The sequence below is a fragment of the Talpa europaea genome, assembly GCF_964194135.1.
Source record: "Talpa europaea genome assembly, contig: HAP1_SCAFFOLD_293, whole genome shotgun sequence".
In the NCBI taxonomy this organism is placed as follows: Eukaryota; Metazoa; Chordata; class Mammalia; order Eulipotyphla; family Talpidae; genus Talpa; species Talpa europaea.
The window spans coordinates 3,497-24,811 of NW_028167838.1; the positions used below are offsets into that span (position 1 = coordinate 3,497).

General features: G+C 45.3%; 1 protein-coding gene across 1 annotated transcript; it reads left to right on the forward strand.

Annotated features, from left to right (window-relative positions):
- Positions 1-800: 800 nt before the first annotated feature.
- LOC311188128 (myotubularin-related protein 12-like) lies at positions 801-15,396 on the forward strand (the record flags this gene model as incomplete). Its single annotated transcript, XM_084259882.1, has 8 exons — positions 801-907; positions 1,581-1,705; positions 4,201-4,279; positions 5,590-5,660; positions 8,132-8,304; positions 10,852-11,019; positions 11,897-12,058; positions 14,827-15,396. Coding segments are annotated over 8 exons (1,455 nt in total), but the record flags the coding sequence as incomplete, so codon positions are not given.
- Positions 15,397-21,315: the final 5,919 nt, after the last annotated feature.

The window sequence follows — 21,315 nt, forward strand, 5'->3', positions numbered from 1 at the left end:
TTGGAATTGCCTTTTGTTCTTGCAAAACAGTAAACAAAAAGCTCCCACTGTATGTAAAAAAACTCCTAAGCACATGAACTTGTCACTTATGGTAATTTATATTTCTTCCACTTCTGTCCTCCTTTTGTTGTTCCTTGAAATTCTCTTCTGCCATTGACTGCACACTGCCTTATAACACCTGTAAACTGATTTCCCTTTGAGGATATGGACACCTTGCTGAGAGACTCAGTAGCTTAGCTGTCCTTGTGTCCTCTCCCAACCCAGTGTGCTACCTGCCCGGTTGAGTCCCTTGTTGGTGTCTGTGGAAGAGCCTCCTTGCTGGCCTTCCCAGTGCGCACTCCCACAGATGGGACCTGTTCCTCTTTTGTCGGTGCAAGTTACCCAGCCTTGCTGAGCCTCAGTGGCTTGCTGCTAATGGGGATAAAATCCTGCAAGTACTGGTGTCACTGAGAAAGAAAAAGCAAGCTCATATGAGACATCCAACGGAAGTGTGCTCCATTAAGGGCTGCTGTCCTGATAATGTCACCATCTAGCTTTCAGGTACTAAAGCCAAGTTAAAGGTGAATGTTAGACCATAAGCCAGTCTGAGTCTGTTAACCTAGACCTGGATTTTTTTTTTAAAGGCTAAATCAGTATTTTCCATTGTGAGGTGGAAACCACTTCTTGGCTCAACAAATTGAGTCTATCCTAGCCATTTTGTGCTAATGTTATAAATTTCCTGTGTGAATTTAAATGCTAAGCATACCAGTCCTGTTGGCTTGTGCATGTCATGTCTGGAAAATCTTTATTCCCCTCTGCAGATATGGTGTTGGTCCTGCCACAATGGATGTGCCCTTTTGAAAATGTCAGCATTGCCCAAAGAACAGGATGATGGTGTTCTACAAATCCAAAAGAGCTTCTTGGATGGGTCAGTACTACTCTACATTTTGTTATTGGTTAGTTCTTGTTTTCTTAGAAGCGGGGCACAGCTCTTAGTAGTCCATTCATTTGTTTATCACTGGTAGCTTAGGGCTTCAGGGATACAGTTTAGAGTGGTCGATTTTAATTGCTCTGACAGGAGTCAGCATAACCTGATCATTACAAGTGTCAGCTGTGTTGTTTTTCGAGCTGTCATTGAAGTAATTTAGGGAGAAGCATTCTGTTGGTAATGTAAACACTTGTCAAATCCAGATCATTGTCTGTATGCTATGCTCTTCTTTTCTACTTTTTTGCTTATTTAAGGATTTTTTTAAAGTTTTTTTTTTTTTTAAAGTTAACCCAAAGTGCATGAATTAAAAGCAAAGGAGGATTTAGGCTTTGAAATTCAGTTGTCTTGGCTCAGAACTGCTTTGGCTGGCTCTCTCAGTGTGCAAACGTCACAGTCTTGGGCCAGGTGGTTCGCTCTGTGCAGCTCCACCTCCACCTCCATCTCCGTTGCCTGGAGGTGGCAGTCATGGAGCAGCTGCCTCGGTGATGAGGGTTACTGGGAGGATGCCCGCAGAGCTCTTCACGCAGACCTTGGCATACAATCAGTGCTCAGGAAAACCAGCTATTTCTAATTTGTGTGTATGATTCTACTCTCGTTTCTTTTTGATACCTAGAATTTACAAGACCATTCACAGGCCACCCTATGAAATTGTTAAAACTGAAGACCTATCAAGCAATTTCCTATCCCTGCAGGAAATCCAGACTGCATACTCGAAATTTAAACAGCTCTTTCTGATAGGTGAGAAGAATGCTGAGCAAAAGTTTTCTGTCAAATGGGGAAAGACATGCCACGCGGATCAGGTGACAGTTTCCGTGGGCTCCTTGTGCTAGTAGTTGGAGTCTTACACTGGCAGGGTCAGTGCCATGGAGGACCGGTAGCCAAGGGGTGGCTGCCATTGCTCCTCTCCTTCCATTTTTCTCCAAGCTTTAGCCCCACTGCTCCTTCTCACTGCTGCTCCTCTTCTTCTTCCCCAGACCCCAGATGTTCAGTGGTGAGCATTGCGGCATCTCCCTTTAAAAGTTGTAGGGGGCCTCTCCTGGTGGCGCAGCGGTTGAGCGCTGGGTTGTGAAGCTGCCCGCAGCCTCTGCAGCGCCGGTTCAATCCCCGGCTGCTCCCCGGCCACCAGAGGAGGGTCCCACATGGCGTGCAGACCTCTCCTGCCGCCCGCTGCTCCCCTCAGCAGTGTACTTCGGTCCTTCTGCCTGCTCTGCTCCCCGCTCTGACTCTGGTGAATTCTCACCCTCCCGTACTTCTGACTGTACCCAGTGCTTGTATAAATAAATAAATAAATCCTTAAAAAAAAAAAAAAGTTGTAGGGGAAAATTTTTCATTAAAGGAAAAAGCTATGGGCATGCAATACCTGTATTTAGCAATTCCCTTGCAGTGACATATAAAGTGATGATCTGCTTGTTTTCCTCAGTGGCTTACTGAGGGAACTTTTTCCCCCAACTGAAAACATTTTACTTTCATTTTCCTTCTCATTGAGTACATATATATATTTTTTGCAATGTAAAAATTTTCAATTAATCGGAAATGTAGAAAGTGGAAAATGAAGTATGCCATCCCTGCTGTCCCGTCCACCCCATGCCCCTGCCCAAGCTGTCCGCTCTGAACAGTTTAGAACTCGACTCATATTTGATCAGGCCCAATCACCTATTAACTCTCTTCATTTTTTTAAATTACTTTTATAGACCACTTTTCCTTTTTCCTTTCTCTTTTTTTTTTTAGAATTTTATTTTTTTTTTAAGATTTATTTATTTATTTATACAAGCACTGCATACAGTCAGAAGTGCAGGAGGGTGAGAGAATTCACCAGAGCGGGGAGCAGAGCAGGCAGATGGACGAAGTACACTGCTGAGGGGAGCAGCGGGCGGCAGGAGAGGTCTGCGCGCCACGTGGAACCCTCACCCGGTGGCCAGGGATCGAACCGCACTGCAGAGGCTGCGGGCAGCTTCGCAAGCCAGCACTCAACCACTTCGCCACCGGGGAGGCCCCCTTTTTCATTTTTTAAAAAATTTTTTATGTTGAAGAATTGGGATGCAGGCCAGAGTTGTTGGGGGTGGGGTTGAAAAGATCCACCAGAGACAGAATGGGGAGCAGAACAGGCAAATCTAGTGAAATACACTGCTGAGGGGCGCAGCGGGCGAGATTGGAGAGGTCTGCTGCGTTGTATGTGGGTAGCTCCCTGGCCGGGGAGCAAACCCAGGCTATAGCGGTGATAGTGCCAAGACTTAACCCTTAGGCCACCAGTGAGGTCCCTATTCTTGAACCACTCTTTAACCCTCTGAGATTTGTCACACTTACAGGTAACCTTTCCAAACTTGGACTCTGGCTTGCAAAGAATAATTTATTTAAGAATCATTCATTCGGGCCTCCCCGGTGGCGCAGCGGTTGAGCTCTGGGTTGCGGCGCTGCCCACAGCCTCTACAGCGCCGGTTCGATCCCTGGCTGCTCCCCAGCGGCCACCAGAGGAGGGTCCCACATGGTGCGCAGACCTCTCCAGCCGCCCGCTGCTCCCCTCAGCAGTGTGCTTCGGTCCTTCTGCCTGCTCTGCTCCCTGCTCTGGCTCTGGTGAATTCTCTCACCCTCCCGCGCTTCTGACTGTACCCAGTGCTTGTATAAATAAAATAAAAAATAAATAAATCTTTAAAAAAATGAAAAGAAAATACAAGGTATAAAATTCAAGATTCCCATGGTACACTCCTCATTTAAAAAAAAAATCATTCATTCATTCAGCCAACAGTGAAATGCATTAGATCTCTATAAAATGCAGAATGTGGGTTGGGGGCGTTGTGTAGAGGTGGGCAAGACAAATGTATTTATGTAGGTAGGACTCCAAAGGAAGCCAACCTTCCCCTCAGGTCTGTGACATCAGAACATGTTCTGTTGCATTTTCCTTTCTAGGAATGGCAGCCTGCATGTCAGCTCTCCCTGCCTCAGGCATGTTACTCTCTCTCCTTGCGTTATCGACCTTAGTTTTGTATGCATGTTGTAGAGCATTTTTCATTTGAGTGATACAGATCTGTTTCTGACTGCCACACCCTCCCAGGCATTTAAGTTCAAAAACCATTTCAGCTGAAGTTTTGAAATGCCCTTTAAAACGGAGAGTGCTCGGAGTCCCAGTTTAAGTCTAAGGCTGTTGGCGTGAATGGCTGGGATGAATCACAGTTTGTCTGTGGCAGGCATGTCAGTGGAGAATGACCTGATTTCTTTTCTCTTTCTTCTTGTTTCAGACAATAGTACCGAATTTTGGGACACAGATATAAAGTGGTTTTCTCTGTTGGAAAGTAGCAATTGGCTTGATATAATCAGGTATTTCTAACCATTGTTTTGCTCATGAATTTTATAGTAAATTGACAAATACTTAGCTGTTTTATGTTTCATAGTTAAATACTCTTAGATCACATAGTCTATTCAAGGCCCAGCTGGATTTTATGGTTGTTATTATTCCTGTGCACATTTGATCAGAATTTACAGACCTGCTACCTGTTCACAAAGAGACCGACTTTCTAGGCTATAGACAAGGCACCACAGGGCTGCAGAAAATGGGACCTGACAACCCGGCATTCTAACCCAGGCATCTGGGCTGGCCTCTAGGGAGGGAACTGGGGATTGGGCAGGGGTGGGGTTCTGGCTTTCTTCCATCATTTGAAGAATTCTGTATCTTGTATGTGTATTACCTATGGAGCATTTTTTAAAAATCATGATTAATGTCAATTAGTCATCTTGGGTTTTGGAATTGGGTTGAGATTTCCAAAGAACAGAATTCTGTTCCCTTCCCTACTTTCTATTTAGGGAGACTCCTCTCTGTTATCACTAACTAAAGGGGAAGGCCAGGGGAGGCAAGGGGTGAGAGAGTTGGAGGAACGGGAAGACGTCTCCTCTGACCCAGCATGCATCCCCTCTCAGCCCTGCCAGTGAGTGCCGTGGACGGGACCTTGGCCCTCCAAACACCGGTCCCCAGAAGGTTTTGAAGAGCTGGTCGCTTGTCCCGTTAATTGAATGCTTGCCAAGAGCCCTTCTCTGTGATAAAAAGAGCTCTTCTCTCTGTGTGGTGGGCAAAGTTGAGGGTCCCCAGCCAGGCAGAAATGGGAAGAGGCACCACTATAGGCAGAGAGTAGCATTGGTAAACCCCTGATAAAGTAGGGGAAAGTCCACCCTGCAAGTAATGGCAATAGTCTCAAGGGGAAATTGCATAGGGGTAGGGGATGCGGTTCTGGGCATATTGGGTCTTTTCAGCCACATTGATATGTTTGGTGGGGGACCTACCTGGGGTTAATCCATGTGGACAGGTTGCACAATCTTGAGGTTTAAACATGTCTTACTAGAACTCACCAGCAGACTCAGGTGTGAATTCTCACTAAGAATCTCTAGGAATGGGCATTTTTACATCAATGTTGGGGTCCCCTTGTAAATATTTTAAATGCTTAATAGGCAGATGAGTATCTTCCAGTAGCCAAATGGTGCAAATGGTAATTACTTCTTTTCTAGAAGATTTTAGTGTGAAAAAGAATAAATGAGAATGAAAACTGAAAACCTAGTCAGACTAAGTCTAAATTTCTTGATGTTCATGCTACCAAACTCAAGAACTAATGCTCCTTTTTCTCATCTCTCTGATTTAGACGCTGCCTGAAAAAAGCAATAGAGGTTACAGAATGTCTAGAAGCACAAAACGTGAACATTCTTCTTTTAGGTAATATATTTGAAGCACAAAAAGTGGTTTCCACTTTCTGCACTTGACATTACATTTCTGTATGTACAGCTCTGTGTAACTGAACTCGTCCTGTTGAGGGAGCAAGCAAGTATGAAAATCCATGCTTTTCTTTTCTACCCCAATCTTGGAATCCTTTGCTTTGAATTTCATTGTTACAGTTTAAAAATAAATTCTTTCCCTTGAAACTTGGCAGACCTATTTGCAGCCCAAGAAGGAATTGTTTGGTGTCTTTACTAAAGCTTCCATTTCTTAATGTTTAGATTTTTTTTTTCTTAACTCAACTTGGTTAAAGTTAAAATTTTTTGGTAATTCCTTTTATAGAAAGAAACTCAAGGATGGTTTAATTGTTACTTTTCTTTGTGTTTGACAACCTTGAGCTGTTGCCACAGAAACCATGTGGGCTATGATTTCCTTTTCCTTACTGGGCTTAACCTGCTGCCCAGGCGAACAGGACATGAACTGACAAGAATGTGTAAAGAGCAAGGATAAAGCGCCTGGCAACAAAGGTTGCTGCTGGACTCGGTTAGATCTGAGCTAAAATACTGTTTGCTCTTTCTTTAGACTATCTTAAGTTTCTTGTAACCCTCTACTTCAGATTAAGTAGATCGCCTCATGCTTTCATACATAGCCCCACGCTTTTTTCATTCTCTAATGCTCCCCATGACTGCTGAGATTTAGCTTTAGCAGGCAGGTGAAAAATGTGCCGCCTGTGGCTTTCATACCATCTGATGTTGGCTTTTTGACTTAGATTTGAATACATTTATTGAGCACCTACTGTGTTCAGAGCTCTATACTTACGCCTTCTAGAAATTTACAGACAAATAAGTCAATTGCCTTAAACATCTTATTGAAAAGATTAAGACAGACTGGAGTCCTGAGTACTGGTGAAAAGAAGGAGGGAAAGCACTGTTCGTGTGAGCAGTGACTTACCCAGGCCAGGGAAGAGTTGCCTGCTATGAAATTTGAGTCTTTGGCAGATGTGACTGAGATGTCTCTGCTCTGAGATGAGCTCCTGAGTTGTCTCTAGTCTAAAATCTCATTTTGTAGCCCTCTTCTTAGTGCCCACAGGTATACTGTTAACACCCTTCAGGTGCACAAAGGAAGATTCTTTTAGAAATGAACTTGATTTGGGCCTCCCTGGTGGTGCAGGCGGTTGAGCTCCATGCTGTGAAGCTGTCCGCAGCCTCTGCAGCATGGGTTTGATCCCGGCCAGCCGGCAAGAATCCCACATGGTGCAGCAGACCTCTCCTGCCGCGCTCACTGCTCCCCTCAGCAGTGTATTTCATCAGTGTGCCTGTTCTGTTCCCCGCTCTGTCTCTGGTGGATCCTATCACCCTCCTGCGCATCTGGCCTGTACTCCGGTTCTTGTATAAATAAATAAATCTGAAACTTGATTTGAAAATGATAGCATGGAAAGACAAAAACAAAATACTTATTTCTGTTAAACTCTTGTTCCATAGTTTAGTGTTGTTTCATGGAGGAGAAAAAGGAGCACGAGTGTAAGCCTGGACCCATCGTGCTTCATGGCTCCAGGGTCAGAATGAGAGCATTGACAGTGGAAACACTTCCCTACCTCAGTGTGTGCTGGCTTCCTAAGCCTGGTGATACCAGCAGCAGCATCCTCATGGACATTTTGGAAAGCAATTTGAATTACACTTCTTTTTGTAAAGAAGAAACCACAGATGTAGATTCTGACTTTTAGGCTCTTAAAAGCAGCACCAGTGCATGAATGTAGACATGCATTTTCATCTGCTCTCAGTCACAAAGGTCAAGCAGGCATGTGAGTGGAATTTTCATGCTGTGGGATTCACGCAGTGCTCTCCAGGGGCCACTACAGTGCCCCCCAGAGAGCTTCTCCTCTTGGCCAGGCAGGGAGAAGCAGCCACATCTGTGCTCCCTAGGCAGAAATTGCCAGAGGTGCAGAGCTGAGAACTAGAGCATTTTGGTGCACTCCAGAGTATTAAACTTCTCCAGAGGGAGTGGAAGAGCTGGGGGTGGGGGAAAGGAGCTGTGGGGCGGGTCTGAGAAGCAGCTGAGTCCAGAACAGTGAGTTCAGTGATGGTGACTTTGACATGCTGGCCAAAAGAACAAGTTTTGGACTTGGTCTGCATAGCGTAGAGGGGCACTGTGCTATGTGTGACTCTGCTCTTATCGTGTGGCACATTGGACATCCACATGCTGGCAGCGCATCTGTTGTGCTGTGTTTATTCATGTAGTGAGCAAATCCACGGTTAGTAGCACTTCCGCAAGAACCTGTGCTAGACCGGCTAGAAGCACTTTGGCTCAGTCTGAAAGCATCACCTGTTTCTCCCAGTGGCTCTGACTTTAGGGAGTTAGAACTGACAGTGAGTGACACCCTACTATTTACTGTGTGAGTGTGAGTGTGCTCTGCTGCTTTTAACACTTCAAACCCTCCTTTCTCTTTGCATTGCTGCTGGGGCCCCTTCTAGAGGAGACCGCGTCCGACCTCTGCTGCCTACTCTCCTCTCTGGTGCAAGTGATGATGGATCCCCACTGCAGAACCAGGGTCGGCTTCCAGAGCCTCATCCAGAAGGAGTGGATCATGGGCGGGCACTGTTTCCTGGATCGCTGCAACCATCTGCGTCAGAGTGACAAAGAGGAGGTAAGTGACTGTTTTCAGCCATGGGAAGAATCCCCCACTCCATGCCTGTCTTCAGATATAGGGCTTGCAAAGTACTCTCCATCCTGGCTCCTCAGGAAGCAGTCAGCTTCCTGAGGTGGTCAGCTCACTGCTTGAGGACTCTGAATGTGTTAAGCAATGGAACCCTTCCCAGAGAAAAGGGATATTAACAAACGAGTTGAGAATGTTCTCTTCTAAATTTGTGCACCAAGGGTATATATATATTTTATGGTGGCAGTAGGAGGGATTTGTGACTTAAATAAAAATTAACTTAGGAGAGAGACTCCTAGAATTTCTGCTAAGTTAGTCTTCGCCAAAAAAAGCACATTTTCAAGATGCACGCTAATCTCCCTTGCATGTAAACTCATTCAAGATAAAGCCTAGAGTTATGTTCTCACTGTCCTTCCCCAGGGCATAAATTGTGAGTGTGTGTGGTGTGCACACAGCCTCTCCTGCTTTCCGGTGATAGGAATTGCCCCTGGCTTTCCCACTTGCCTTGAATTCAAGCACTGGAGACAGCATTGTGTCAATAGTTCAGTTACTGAAAATGAGGCCCCCCTAAATTGTGGCATGCTTGTCACGAATACGGCTGTACAAACTCCTTTGGCTGAATGATTAATGGTTGTGGAAGGAATAATGAAAACCGGGTGAGCTTTCTTTAATTAAATCACCCACAGTGCTGACGTATGCTAGTGGCGTGACTCGTGGTTTTCCTTCTCTAGACGTTAAACCTGTTTGTCTGTGGGCAGAACAGCTTAACACAACATATTGTGGGAGTCGAGAGCCATGGCTTTTGTCCATCAGGGGTTGACATGTTCCTGGGAGACCCAGGTCTCTCCCACTAGGCCTGGGGTTTCTTTCAGGCCTGGTCTGTCCTCCTCTGTGTCCCAAGGAGCTGAATGGAAATGACCATCTTCAGTCATGGAGTGGCAGAAAATAATATGAAAGGTTGATGGGAATCAAATAATATGATGGGCAGAGAGCTGATCCTCTGTCAGGAAGTGTGATTTTGTGTGAAGATCTTCCTTCACTTACGATGGGCTTACATCCTGAGAAATCCCTCGTACATTGATAGTAAAAATACATTGAGTCCGCCTAACCAACTGAGCCTCGTAGGCTTACCCTCACCTACCTTAAACATGCTCAAAACACCGTGAGCAGTATCCTGACACAGAGCCTGTTTTATAACAAACTGTTAAGTATCTTGTGTAATTCATTGAATATTGTACTGAAAGTGAGAAACAGTTTGTAGAGATTAGTTGTTATCTTAGTGATCACATCATCACCGGGAGCTGCAGCCCACTGTCAGTGACCAGCGTCATGGGAGAGGATCTCACTGCATTGTGCTAGTTTGGGAAAAGAGCAGAAGTCAAAATGTGACAGTTTCTAGTTAATGTGGATCCGTTTCACATCCCTAAGTCAAAAAAATAAGTTGAACCATTGTAAGTTGGAGATCGTCCGCATCTTCAGAAAAGGGGGACTGATAATGGGGAAGGAGTGGTTAGTACTGGTGGTGCCTGTCTGTGTGGAAAGCAGAGAATGGGGAAGGAGTCCCACAGAAGACCTGCTGTTCACACAGCCTTGGAGAAGTCACCCCGATGTTCTGAGTCCACTTCCACGACTGCATGGTGAGGTTCAGATAGTTTCCATTCTGCTTAATGGCACTGAGCATAAAATGAAGTGCAAAGTAACATTGCTTTACAAATATTTCTTGGCATCTCAACAGCAACAGTGAAGTTTTGAACGAAAATTGGGTGGTCTAGTCTGTGGTATGAGTGACGGAGCCCTGGACTTCGGCTCAAAAGCTAGATTGTCAGGTCATGGCTTTCTCCTGAGCTGGGGCCACCTTGGCTGGTCTCCATAAGGGAGAGCGTGCCCTGTGGCTTGTCTTGCCTACCTGACAGTGTCACTGGTCACTCAAGAAGGATGAGACATTTGTGATTTGTGAAGACAAAGCACCTAGAAAATTCTCTACTAATACAGGGCTTGCCTCTGGGGCCTAACAAAAGAGACTATTGGTTAAATAAAATAAATGTGTGAAAAAAACATGAAAAACTTTCTTTTATGTCTTTTGCCTTTCTCACCCGTCCTCGTTCTCTTTTGGGCTCTCATTATGTGAGAGGGACTGCTGTTGAGATTCCAAACAAGTGAGTGCAGGTTTTTAAAAATATAATGTTACTAATCGGAAGAATGGAATTCTTTAGGGGGGAGATAATATTTCACTTATTTAGGGTTCAAAGTGAGGGTTCTCTGTCATCAAAATCGATTGCAGGTGCACCCCCAGCTCCTCTGCGAATGCTGCTCAACAGTGGGAGTTTTACATATTTCACCTTGGAAGTACTTTCCACACAAGTAGGCACCACCAGTACGAGCCACGAGAGTGTGATTTCACTTGGACAGAGTTGTCCCCTGGAAGGGGATGGAGTACCATGTCTCCCAAGCACATACTTCTCTGAAGGGGTTCCCGCTCTTGTGGTAGCTGTCCCAAACTTGGTAACGCCCAGTGACGTGTGTGTTGTTTTCACACAGGTTCCTGTGTTCCTGCTGTTCTTAGACTGTGTCTGGCAGCTGGTGCACCAGCATCCCCCAGCATTTGAATTCACAGAGACTTATCTGACCGTTTTATCGGATAGCCTATACATACCTATTTTTAGCACCTTCTTCTTCAATTCGCCTCATCAAAAAGATACTAACGTGGTAAGAGTCCCCTGAGGAGCCCGTGCGGTAAAGAAGCCCCATCTCATGAGGCAGGTGCAATGAGATTTTAATAAATGTGACATGAGTAGACTGAGTAGGTGACATGAGTAAATATCACCTGAGTAGACTCTGGGACCAGATATTGATGTTTACTCTTCATCACACCATGTGGGGTTTGTGTTTTTGTTACTCTGAGATGCTGAGGCACAAAGAGGATAAGTAACTTGCTCAAGGCCAGACAGTTAGTATTGGAGTGGTGCGATTAAGCAACATGAATAGCTGGCCTTTGGAAAAGCAGCCAGCCTTCTCTCCCATTCCAATCCAGGCCTGATGCCTGGATTGCTCTGAAGTGAACGGAATGAGCAGTCTTGCCATCTTAAACCACTTTAGTCCCCCTCTAGGTCCTGCTTCCAGGGGTTGAACTAGCCACAGCCAGTGCTCCAACCAGCCTTCTGCAGGCCTCAGGGTTTGCTCAGCTAGCTGTGCCAAACCCCACCGTGTATCAGAAGCATTGGGCCTGGGCTTCCTGGTTCCGGATCCCTGACCTGCCACTCACAGGCTTCATGACCTCAGACAGTTAGTTCACTTCAGTTTCGGGAGCCTCGGTTTCCTCAGTTGAAAAAGTGAGGAATTGTAAAATTGAAAAAAAGAAAATAGTAGTGCTCTCGAAATGGTGCCGTGTGGCCTGCTGGCCTTCTTCCCTGTTCCCCCCAAAGCTTTCTCCCACTGTGAACAGCCGCTCACAGGCAGCCTTTAAAAGTGAGGTGGCGTCTCCCGCAGGGCAGGAGTGCCCTTCCTGGTGCCCGTCTCTCAGGAGTGTGTGTTTGCTTCCTCCACCCTCACTGGAAGCTGTCGTGAACTTTGCTTGTTTTGGCAGGGCAGGGACAGCCTGGATGTACAAAGCCAGCCCTTGAATCTGCTCGCCGTGTGGGATTGGTCTGTACAGTTTGAACCCAAGGCCCAGATGTTGTTCACAAACCCTCTTTATGTGGAAAAGCCAAAACTGGACAAAGGCCAGCAGAAAGGAACGCCTTGCAAAGTAAGATGTCCACATGTCTCACTCCTTCATATGCCCAGAGACTCGCATGGATGTAAGGGTAAAAGTGATGTGAATTCTGGAAATAGTCTGCAGAGTCGAGACTCGCGATGGGCCAACTGTCAGGAATCATGAACATTCTTTATTTTTGCCTTTAACCTGATCCAGCACAGCTATTAGCTGAATGTCCCTCAGGATGCTGCATGGAATCGTGGGTCTACCCCTGTCATTCCTTATCTCCAATAGCAAGACCCAATAGCCAGACTTTTCTTCATGAGCTATAAACTCAAGTTTTCCTGTCAAAGTCCGCATAGCTTCTCTGACACAGCTTGCCCACTGTTTTGTCGTAGGTAGAAGCAGCCAGAGACCACAGTGCACACAGGCACGGTTGTGCCCCAGCGCTTAGGGAGACAGGCACCACGTCACACCTGGCCCGTCGCTGTCGTTTACTCACCTGTGCTGGAAGGCACAAATGCCTCAGATTTGGGTGTTCTGTCAGATATTTGTTCCTGATTTTATTAATTATTAAAATCTCAGGGTTCCCTGGATAATTCATGACTCACAGGGTATTTTCTGGCCGTGTCTCCTTGTCTGGAGTTTCTTCCTGACGGGCTCCACAAAGGGGAGAGCAGTGGTGACAGACCCCAGCCATTGCCACCTTCTCCTTACCTCTGATCCTGCCGGAGCTGGTGTGGGAGGTGCTTCTTTTAAAGAGGTCTGGGCACCTAGGTGAGCCAGAGCCGGCCACGCAGCTGTCAGCTACCGAACTACTTAGATCTGCCCCTTTGCCCTTTCAAGGGTTCTGAGCCCTGGGGTGAGAGGGTCCCCTCCTGGCTCAACCTCTTTACTGGTGGCTGGATCAGAACTGCCCTGGGGTCCTGAGCAGCCTGGCCAGAGGTTCTGTTTTCCTTTGGCGCACTGTGCCCCCTGGTGGCTGCACGCACATCTCTCCCTGCTCAGATCACAGAACCCACCCAGCTTTCTAAGTGCCCCTTCTCCTTGCAGATTGGAGCAGAGACCTAGGCTCAGGAGCTAACCAGTAAGAGATGTTTGAATCAAAGGGTTGGGGAATCTCAGGCCAGACTAGCAGTCTTGGGGCTGAGGCAACAAGGAAGACCAGGTGTCAGACTCGGGGCCCTGTGTTAACAGTGCCCATGGCCTTGGAGGAAGCTGTGGCTGACCAGCAGGAAGTGCTGTTCTGTGAATGACTATGCAAGGATCCCTCCCACATGGCCTATCTTGAACACCCTCTACTTAGGAGATTGAGAGAAGGGGCTCCCAGAACAAGTAGGGTACTGTTCCAAGCACAGGTTCTGGAGCCAGACTCTGTGTGTGTGTGTGTGTGTGTGTGTGTGTATGTGTCTGTGTGTGTGTCTGTGTCTGTATCTACTTTGTCACTTGGTAGCTAAGGCCTCTGCAGATTTAAGCCTCTGTGCCTTAGTTTCCTTGTTTGTAAATGGAGCAGTAATACTGGCCTTGAGAATTGCGTAAGTTAATGGATATAAAGCACTGAGTGCAGAACCTGCAGGTAAATCTCAGTGGCTGTTAGGTCCCACCTGCCTTCTCCAGCCCCCTCCCTCCCAAGAAGGCAGGTCACTCATTGATTTCTGCCCTTCGACTCTCCCGTCCCCAGATGTAAAGTCACAAGTCCCGGTCATCTCTGGGTGTAGTATTGTGGATGATTTTCCGTTCTTTATATTTTTATCATTATCCCATATTCTGTAATACAGAAGTATTCCTTTCATGATTAAAAAAAAAAAGTCCTTTTTTTTTTTTTTTCAACAAAGAAGGCCCACTGGCAGAAATATGTTTGAGGATTGTAAGATTAGCCCCAAAATAAAATCATCCTTTTTTCAAATGGACACCTCAGGAATAAAAGCATTTCTCCTCACATTTTTTACCTTCATCCCTTGTAACTTTCTGGCCACCTTACCAATCTTTGCACCCCTCTCACAGTGTACCTCAAAATATAACACCTTGATTTGACTGTAGCTAGAATTACTGAGGATGAAAATAGTGTAAATAGTCCTACATTTTCTACTCTGCAGCTTGTCAGACAGGAGCTTCTGGCCAACTTAGCCAGGTCATCAAATTCCTTTCTCCCCACCTGTCTGTCTAAAGGAATCTTGATGACTTAGGCTTAAGCTTCCTCTGGTTTCCTAATAACCTAAAAAATTATTTCATTAACGTGATATTCTCTTCAGGTGGTTGAAACTGCCTCCTCAAAGGTTTTCAGATTATCATCAATGCTAACATCCCTGATTTCTCAAAGGAGAAACATTTCTCTCTTCAGCAAGTGAATAGGCACCACCCCAAATCCTCTGCCTCATCAGCCTGTCTTAAACTCGTTCTTCAAAAGTACTTAGTGCCCTTTGGTGCCTCGATGAAAGGAATGAGGGGCCTCCCTGTCTTGTCACAACCCAGCTTTGTATGCAGCTCCGTGTGCGCGTAGCTTACAGAGTGTGCTTCTCACATTTGCATCATGGAATAAAACAGAACCCCTGTCAGGCAGCTCTCCTGCCCGCCTGTGACTATGCAAGAGCCTCTCCTTTTCTCCTTTTCTCAACAAGCCTGTCATTTAAAAATGTGTGTGTGTGTGGTGGTGGGGGAAGGTGCTGTGTTCCCTGTATGTTACAGCTTGTTAACAGAGGTGTTCACCTGGCGATTCTGGTGTCTTGTACCCCTTGCTGAAGCAGGATTATGTCCCCTTTTTGATGACAACAACTGTAATTGCTGGCTAAACAGATTTTTATTTGTGTTTTTTCCCATAGCATCAACGACAACCTTCTTTGCCACTCACCCAGTCTAAATCATCTCCTAAAAGAGGCTTTTTCAGAGAAGAAACAGACCATTTGATTAAAAACCTTCTGGGCAAGAGAATCAGCAAACTAATTAATTCTTCCGAGGAGCTGCAAGACAACTTCCGGGAGTTCTATGACAGCTGGCACAGCAAGCCTTCCGACTACCACGGCCTGTTGCTGCCTCATATAGAGGGGCCAGAAATCAGAGTGTGGGCCCAGCGCTACTTGCGTTGGATTCCAGAAGCCCAAATCCTGGGTGGAGGCCAAGTGGCCACCATGAGCAAACTCTTGGAGATGATGGAGGAAGTGCAAAGCTTACAGGAGAAGATCAATGAGAGACACCACATCCAGCAGGGCCTCCAGGCAGAGGCACCCTCCGTACTGAGGAGTTCTGCCCGCTTGTCCTCTTTGTTTCCTTTCGCGTTTCTGCAGCGGCATTCCTCCAAGCCAGTCTTGCCCATCAGTGGTTGGAAAGCTCTGGGAGATGAAGAAGATTTAGCCAAACGAGAAGATGAGTTTGTAGATCTAGGAGACGTGTGACTTTTCCGTTCAGTGATGGCACGAGAAGAATATTGGCGATCTGGACGGGAGTCGGACGCATATGGGCATTTCTCGCTGAAGCTTACTGTTTGGGGGGAGGCCATTTAGTCAGTGCTCTGCAGAGTGCACCTGGGCCTTCAGGAAAAGAGCTGGTTCTCAGTGTTTTCTCATGGTCTTGAAAGACTATGCAATTAAAACCGTATCTCTAGTATTATTGACAGGCATTACTACTTGACCCATGATGGAATTGTAGCCGTTGTCTGATGCCTAAGTATTATATAAAGCCAGCAAAGGCTGGTTAACTACTAGAAAGGACTTTGATAAGCTAGCTATTCTTGGACTCAGTACTTTCTTCAGATCCTGTCTGTGCCAAGAAAATTCATCCAGTCATTGGGATAGCAAGTGTCCCTATAACCCACCGCAGACTGGAGAAAGTTCCGCCTTACGTGAGTGTCTGGTGAATTGAACGATACAAGTAGAGGTATTTGAGGCATATGGCGTTCCTTTAAACAACCAATAGCATTTTTCCTTTCTACGTCCTTTTGCCTGTAGAAAAGCTGGGGAATTCCTACCCTGCCACCTACGTGACATTTCAGACCACATTACCCCTTTAGGGGTGCTGACAGCACCTGGTTTCTCTCTGCCTGCCCTCTGCCACTCTCCACCGACCCTCATGCTCCTGCCTTGTGCAGAGCCCCAGGATCGTGCTGCTAAACCTGCTGGTTAAACTGGGGAATCACGTTGGTTTGTCCAGAGTAACTTCCTTTCTTCTGGAGGCTCTCAGTGTTGGAAAGTAATTGCTTTGCCTTTTCTCGTAGCGTGCTGGACCCGTAGTGCCTCTGCGGCAGCCCCTCAGTTTCCCCACGTTCCCTGTCCCCTTACAGCTTGTTGAGTAGGATCGCTTCTGAACGTGACCTTCATAGGGAAGCCGTCCAGCATAAGTATCAGAAATGGCGATGATCATACAGTACCTCAGCAATTTAAAAAGCCATAGAAACTTGACAATGCCTGGTTACCTTCTTGGATCTGCTGTGTAAATGATATATATTTTTAAATGCAGGAAAGTACACTTTGTAAAGACCAGTTTTTTTCATTCTCAGTGGAACCCTGTTAAATCCTCCAAAAGGGAGGGAAAGAAAATTTCCTGCTAGGATATTTCAAATGAAATGTTTGCCTTTTACATGCCTTTGCTCACCAGTAGAGATTCTGATTGAATATCATATGTTTGGAAAAACTTTCAATTGCTCAAGGACAATAAGAAATTTTACAACTGTCGACAAAGAAGAGTATCTCCCTTTGCACTGAATCATCTTTCATACCTACGAGACATGGTTTTGCTCTTCTCCCCACTCCTTGCTGACACGTGAGCCGGGTTGGTCTGTTGAGACCACAGAGGGTGAGGGGAGGGCACAGTTCTTGCATCTTGGGGCCAGAAGTGTGTCCAGTTTCGGTTGCCTTACGAGTCTTAGTAGTGAGGTCAGTCAGTGTTAGGCTTGCAGTGGGGATTTTTCAAATACACTAGTTCATTTGCTACCTTCCCATGTGTCCTACGGGCCTTTGTACGCTAGCACTCACCGCCACTGACTGTTCAGCCCTGCTGCCTCCCAAATACACATGGAGCTGACTATTTTTGTTACCATCTTACAACGTGAATGTTTATACATTAACCTCTTCAGTCTTAGTCTCTTAGTTTTTTTCATTCCAAAAATGCCCGGTGTGATGCTTTACACTCCACAAAGGATGGTTTAAAGGCACAAGGTCATGGCCCTTGTCATAACAGTTGAATGTGCATTGAAATATTTTTCTATGATTTTTTAAAAATTAAAATAGAAAAGTAAGTAAGCTGTTGTAACATGTAAGGTCATGACAATTTATGTATTTATATTTGAAATCAGATTTCTATAAACTTGTATTTGTGTTTAGAATTTTCCGTGGGTTTATATATTGTGACATTTTTATTCAAGATTGAGATGTGGATATGCTTAACAGTAAAAGCTGAAACGCCACCATATACTTAAAATGTTGCACTGTGCAAGTTTGGTTGAAATGTACATTAATTTAGTGTATATAATATCCTGAGTTTGTTCATACCTCCAAGTTTTTACACTGAAGATAAATTAGCTTTAATTACATATGAGACTTTTTTTTTTTTTTTTAAGAAACTGTTGGGCTAAATCTGTATAAATGTGCTTTTTATTTTCCGGATGTACAATGAAAGTTTATACTTGTATCTCGCTGCATCATATCTGATTGCAGAAATTAAAGCACAATTTATAAGTAACATTGTATTTGGTGTGGTTGACTAAACAATTGGAGTAATAATTATTTTTTCTCATGCAGGAAGTGTTTTTAAACAAGTACTGGATGCCATTCAGGGCCATTAGAGGGGTGTATGTATATGTGTTTGGTTGGTGGTGGCTGGAAACCAACAGCTAAATATTTAAATATCAGGTGATAAGGAACATTACTAAGAAGAAGAAAAATATGGGGTAGGAATCCCTAGAGGGTGAGTATAGGGAAAAGATTTTTTAAACTAAATTCAATATTACTACCTCTTTGCTCTTGTATGGATATATAAAATGAGAATTTTTTTGCTGGTGGAGATCCAAGTGCATTTAAATCATGAAAGAGAAAAGGCTTCATTTTTCCTTTGAGCTGTCACTGAGTGAGGGAGTGTGCGCGATCAGGAGTTTTAAGTTTTGTTGAACACCTTCTAGACAGAGACCTGTCACTTGTGTTTGTTGAAAGAAGTTGCATTTCTTTGCCCCTTCTAACTTGCCCCACCTTTCCATCAGCTCAAGAGGAGATGCCCCCTCTGCAAACCCTCTCCTTCCTTCTCTGGCTAGGCCTAATGTCACAAAGCCCCTCAGAGGCCTCCCTGGAACCCAAGACACCATTGCTGCCATGTTCCTTCACTTATTTTAGTTCTTTCATATGTAAATAAGGTCCCTAGTGCTAGTTACCCCCTGTAGATGAGCAGATTCTAGTCTGTTTCCTGTGTTTCCCTGTTGGACCTTTGGTGAACTTGGCCAACTTTTAATTTTGCTTGCTCCTCAGTTTCATGGTGAGGGTTGGGTGAGAGTGGGGCATTTTCCCTCTAATGTGGAGCCGGGAGGGGAAGGGACAGTCAGGGAGGCGCTGGCTCCCCTGCCTTTGTGCAGCCCGTCCTGTCAGGGAGATGGGGTGGAGGGGCCCTGAAAGACGCGAAGGGGTTCTCCATCTTCGTCCGGTGGTTGTGGGTGAAGTGACTCAACAGGACAGTCTCCTGGGCTGTGCTTTGGCCCCAGTGGGGCTCTGGGGCATTTACAGAGCCCGTCCTGGGGAGGGCAGATTGGGCTGGGCACCCGGGACTTCCACATATACCCCATCGCCTCCCCAGCATGGGGGAGTGCAGGCATGTGCATGTGTGTGCACAGACACTCACAAACACACACAGTGTATTGCCCCTGAAAATTTCTGTGAGGTGGTGGGGAAGACGAGGTTCCTACACAAGCAGGTGCGTGTCCACATGCTCAGATGTTGCTGAGCGGGCCGGCATGGGTAACACAAAATAACTTTAAATGTCGTTTATTATGTTCGAGACGAAAGAATTCTTTGGCGTGGTGTTTTGTGTCTTTAAAAACAGATGCCGTCAGTTCTTGGTTCCGGCCCAGGTTCTTTTCCTTTTCAGTCTTCCTGTTGCATTGTCTGCTTTTAGCCATCAAAGGGTAAGAAGTGTATCATCACATGGAAAAATACACAGTAAGCTTTTGGGTCTTCTTTTAAAAAAACTTCCCTCTTTTAGTAGCCAGTTCAATTTTTGTTAAGCAGTTACTTTTCTTTTTAAATTTAGATTTGACTATTACTTCTGTAGCAAGCTTTGTGGCTTTTATTTTTTAATCCTGAATGGAGAAAAATCCTGAACAGAAGGCTTTTCAAATCGTCACAGAAGTTGGGGCCGGGTAAGGGTGCAGTGTACACCATTCCTGAGTGGGAAGGAATGCAGATGGGCCACATTTTATCCCAGTCTGACCCTGAGTGAACCTGAGGGCCTCAGCTTGGAAGCCACTGAAGTAGCCTGCCTGTCAGGTAGAAAACAATCAGCTGAGATTGCCTGGCCTGTGTGCAAGGATGGACTGAGAAAGGGACATCAGAGAATGTTCTGGAATGATGATAGTACTCTATGTTAAGGGTTTAAAATAAGTAGGTATATGCCAAAGCAGTGAATATGTGTTTGAAATTTATGTATTTCACTGTTCAAATTTTTACACTAAAAAAAAGCTAGGCCAATTTTGACCTCTAGTTGATGATAATCCTACCAAATTATTGTTGTTCACAGTCGACTTTGAATGGCACCACCAGTAAGATGGATGGATAGAAGGATGGACATGGCCAGATATGTGATAAAGTAAGTATAACAAAGTGCCAGAGCATGGTATGGGAGAGTAGAGGTGTTCACACGAGATTCCTTAAACTTTGCTAATTTGAAACTTTTCATAGTGGATGAAAATTATTTTTAATCTTTCAAGAATTAATTATGAACTAGAAAAAATGTTGGGGAGTAGATCAGTCTTTCATGGAGAAGAGAAACCCTGTCTTTATCAAACTACCAGATTCTCAAATTTTCTAACAGAATGTCACATTTCTGTATCTTTCTACATGAACTCTGCCACTAGCCCCCGTCAGAGTCTGAGTGGTGTGGTAGTGAAGGGATTGGGCTCTCTGGAACAAGAACATTTGAGTGAACCCTCTGCTTTGCCAGAGACAAACTGTGCTTGGATGAGGGAGTTAGCATCTTCTGTTCTGGTAAAATCTATAAATGGTGACATTCATAGAATGCACCTCACTGGAGTGTTAGAGGGTTAAAGATGAGTTTCTTTGAAGTAGCTACCATATAGTAAATGCTCAATAAACGTTAGCCACAATTAAAATGTGTGTGTTACATATATGTTTGTCATCCAAGTTCAAGAATCTCTACCAATACTTTAAGGCATGCTAACATTCTTAAAAATATGCAGCCCTGGGCCTCCCTGGTGACGCAAGGGGTTAAGACGCAACCTGCGAAGCTAACAGCAGCCACTGCAGCACGAGTTCGATCCCTGGCCAGGGAGCAACCCACATGGCGCAGTAGACCTCTCCTGACTCGCCCGCTCCTCCCCTCTGCCGTGTATTTCAGTCAGTCTGCCTGTTCTGTTCCCCACTCTGTCTCTGATGCATCCTCTCACACCTCCTCCCACCCCCCGCACCTGTGGTCTGTACCACAACTCTTATATGCATAAAAATAAAATAAATCTTAAAAATATGCAGCCCTGGCACCCAAATCCTCCTAGCTAGAAAGCACTAGGAAAGGACACCAACAATTCAAGAAATAACAGTATTGTGATTTGAAAAAAAAATAAGTTCAAAGCCAAGAAATTAAACAGCCTCTGTCTATAGTAGGTGATAAGAAAAGCATAACCTAACATATACATTTCCTGCCTTTGCATAACCAGTATGATGTATAGTTCTACTGTGTGAGCACATTCAAAACATGTTGGTTTTCTTGGCAATATCATAGCACATTCCTGACAAAAAAGGGACCAGTGTGTTGCAGGCACAAGGAGGACTTATCCTGGATGGACCCAGGCAGAGAGGAACCAAAAGTTGTTACGACAGAGGGCCACTTAGACCCATAAATTACAGCAAAAGCCATGACTCCCTCTTTTGGGTACTGCCCTACTTAGACCAGGTGGTTGAGGGTATTTGTGGCTCAGCGGGAACAGGCTGGGTGGAAGGAAGCTGCCCCACAGCTGCAAGTTTCTCTTTGAGGCCTCCCTTTCCATTTGGGCTGCTGACCTTTGAGGCCCATCTTAACAAGAGACATCCTGTAGGGCATAGAAGTAATATGCACGGGCATTGTGACCCACTGTCTAATTTTGACCCAGTAAATATTTCGATGAA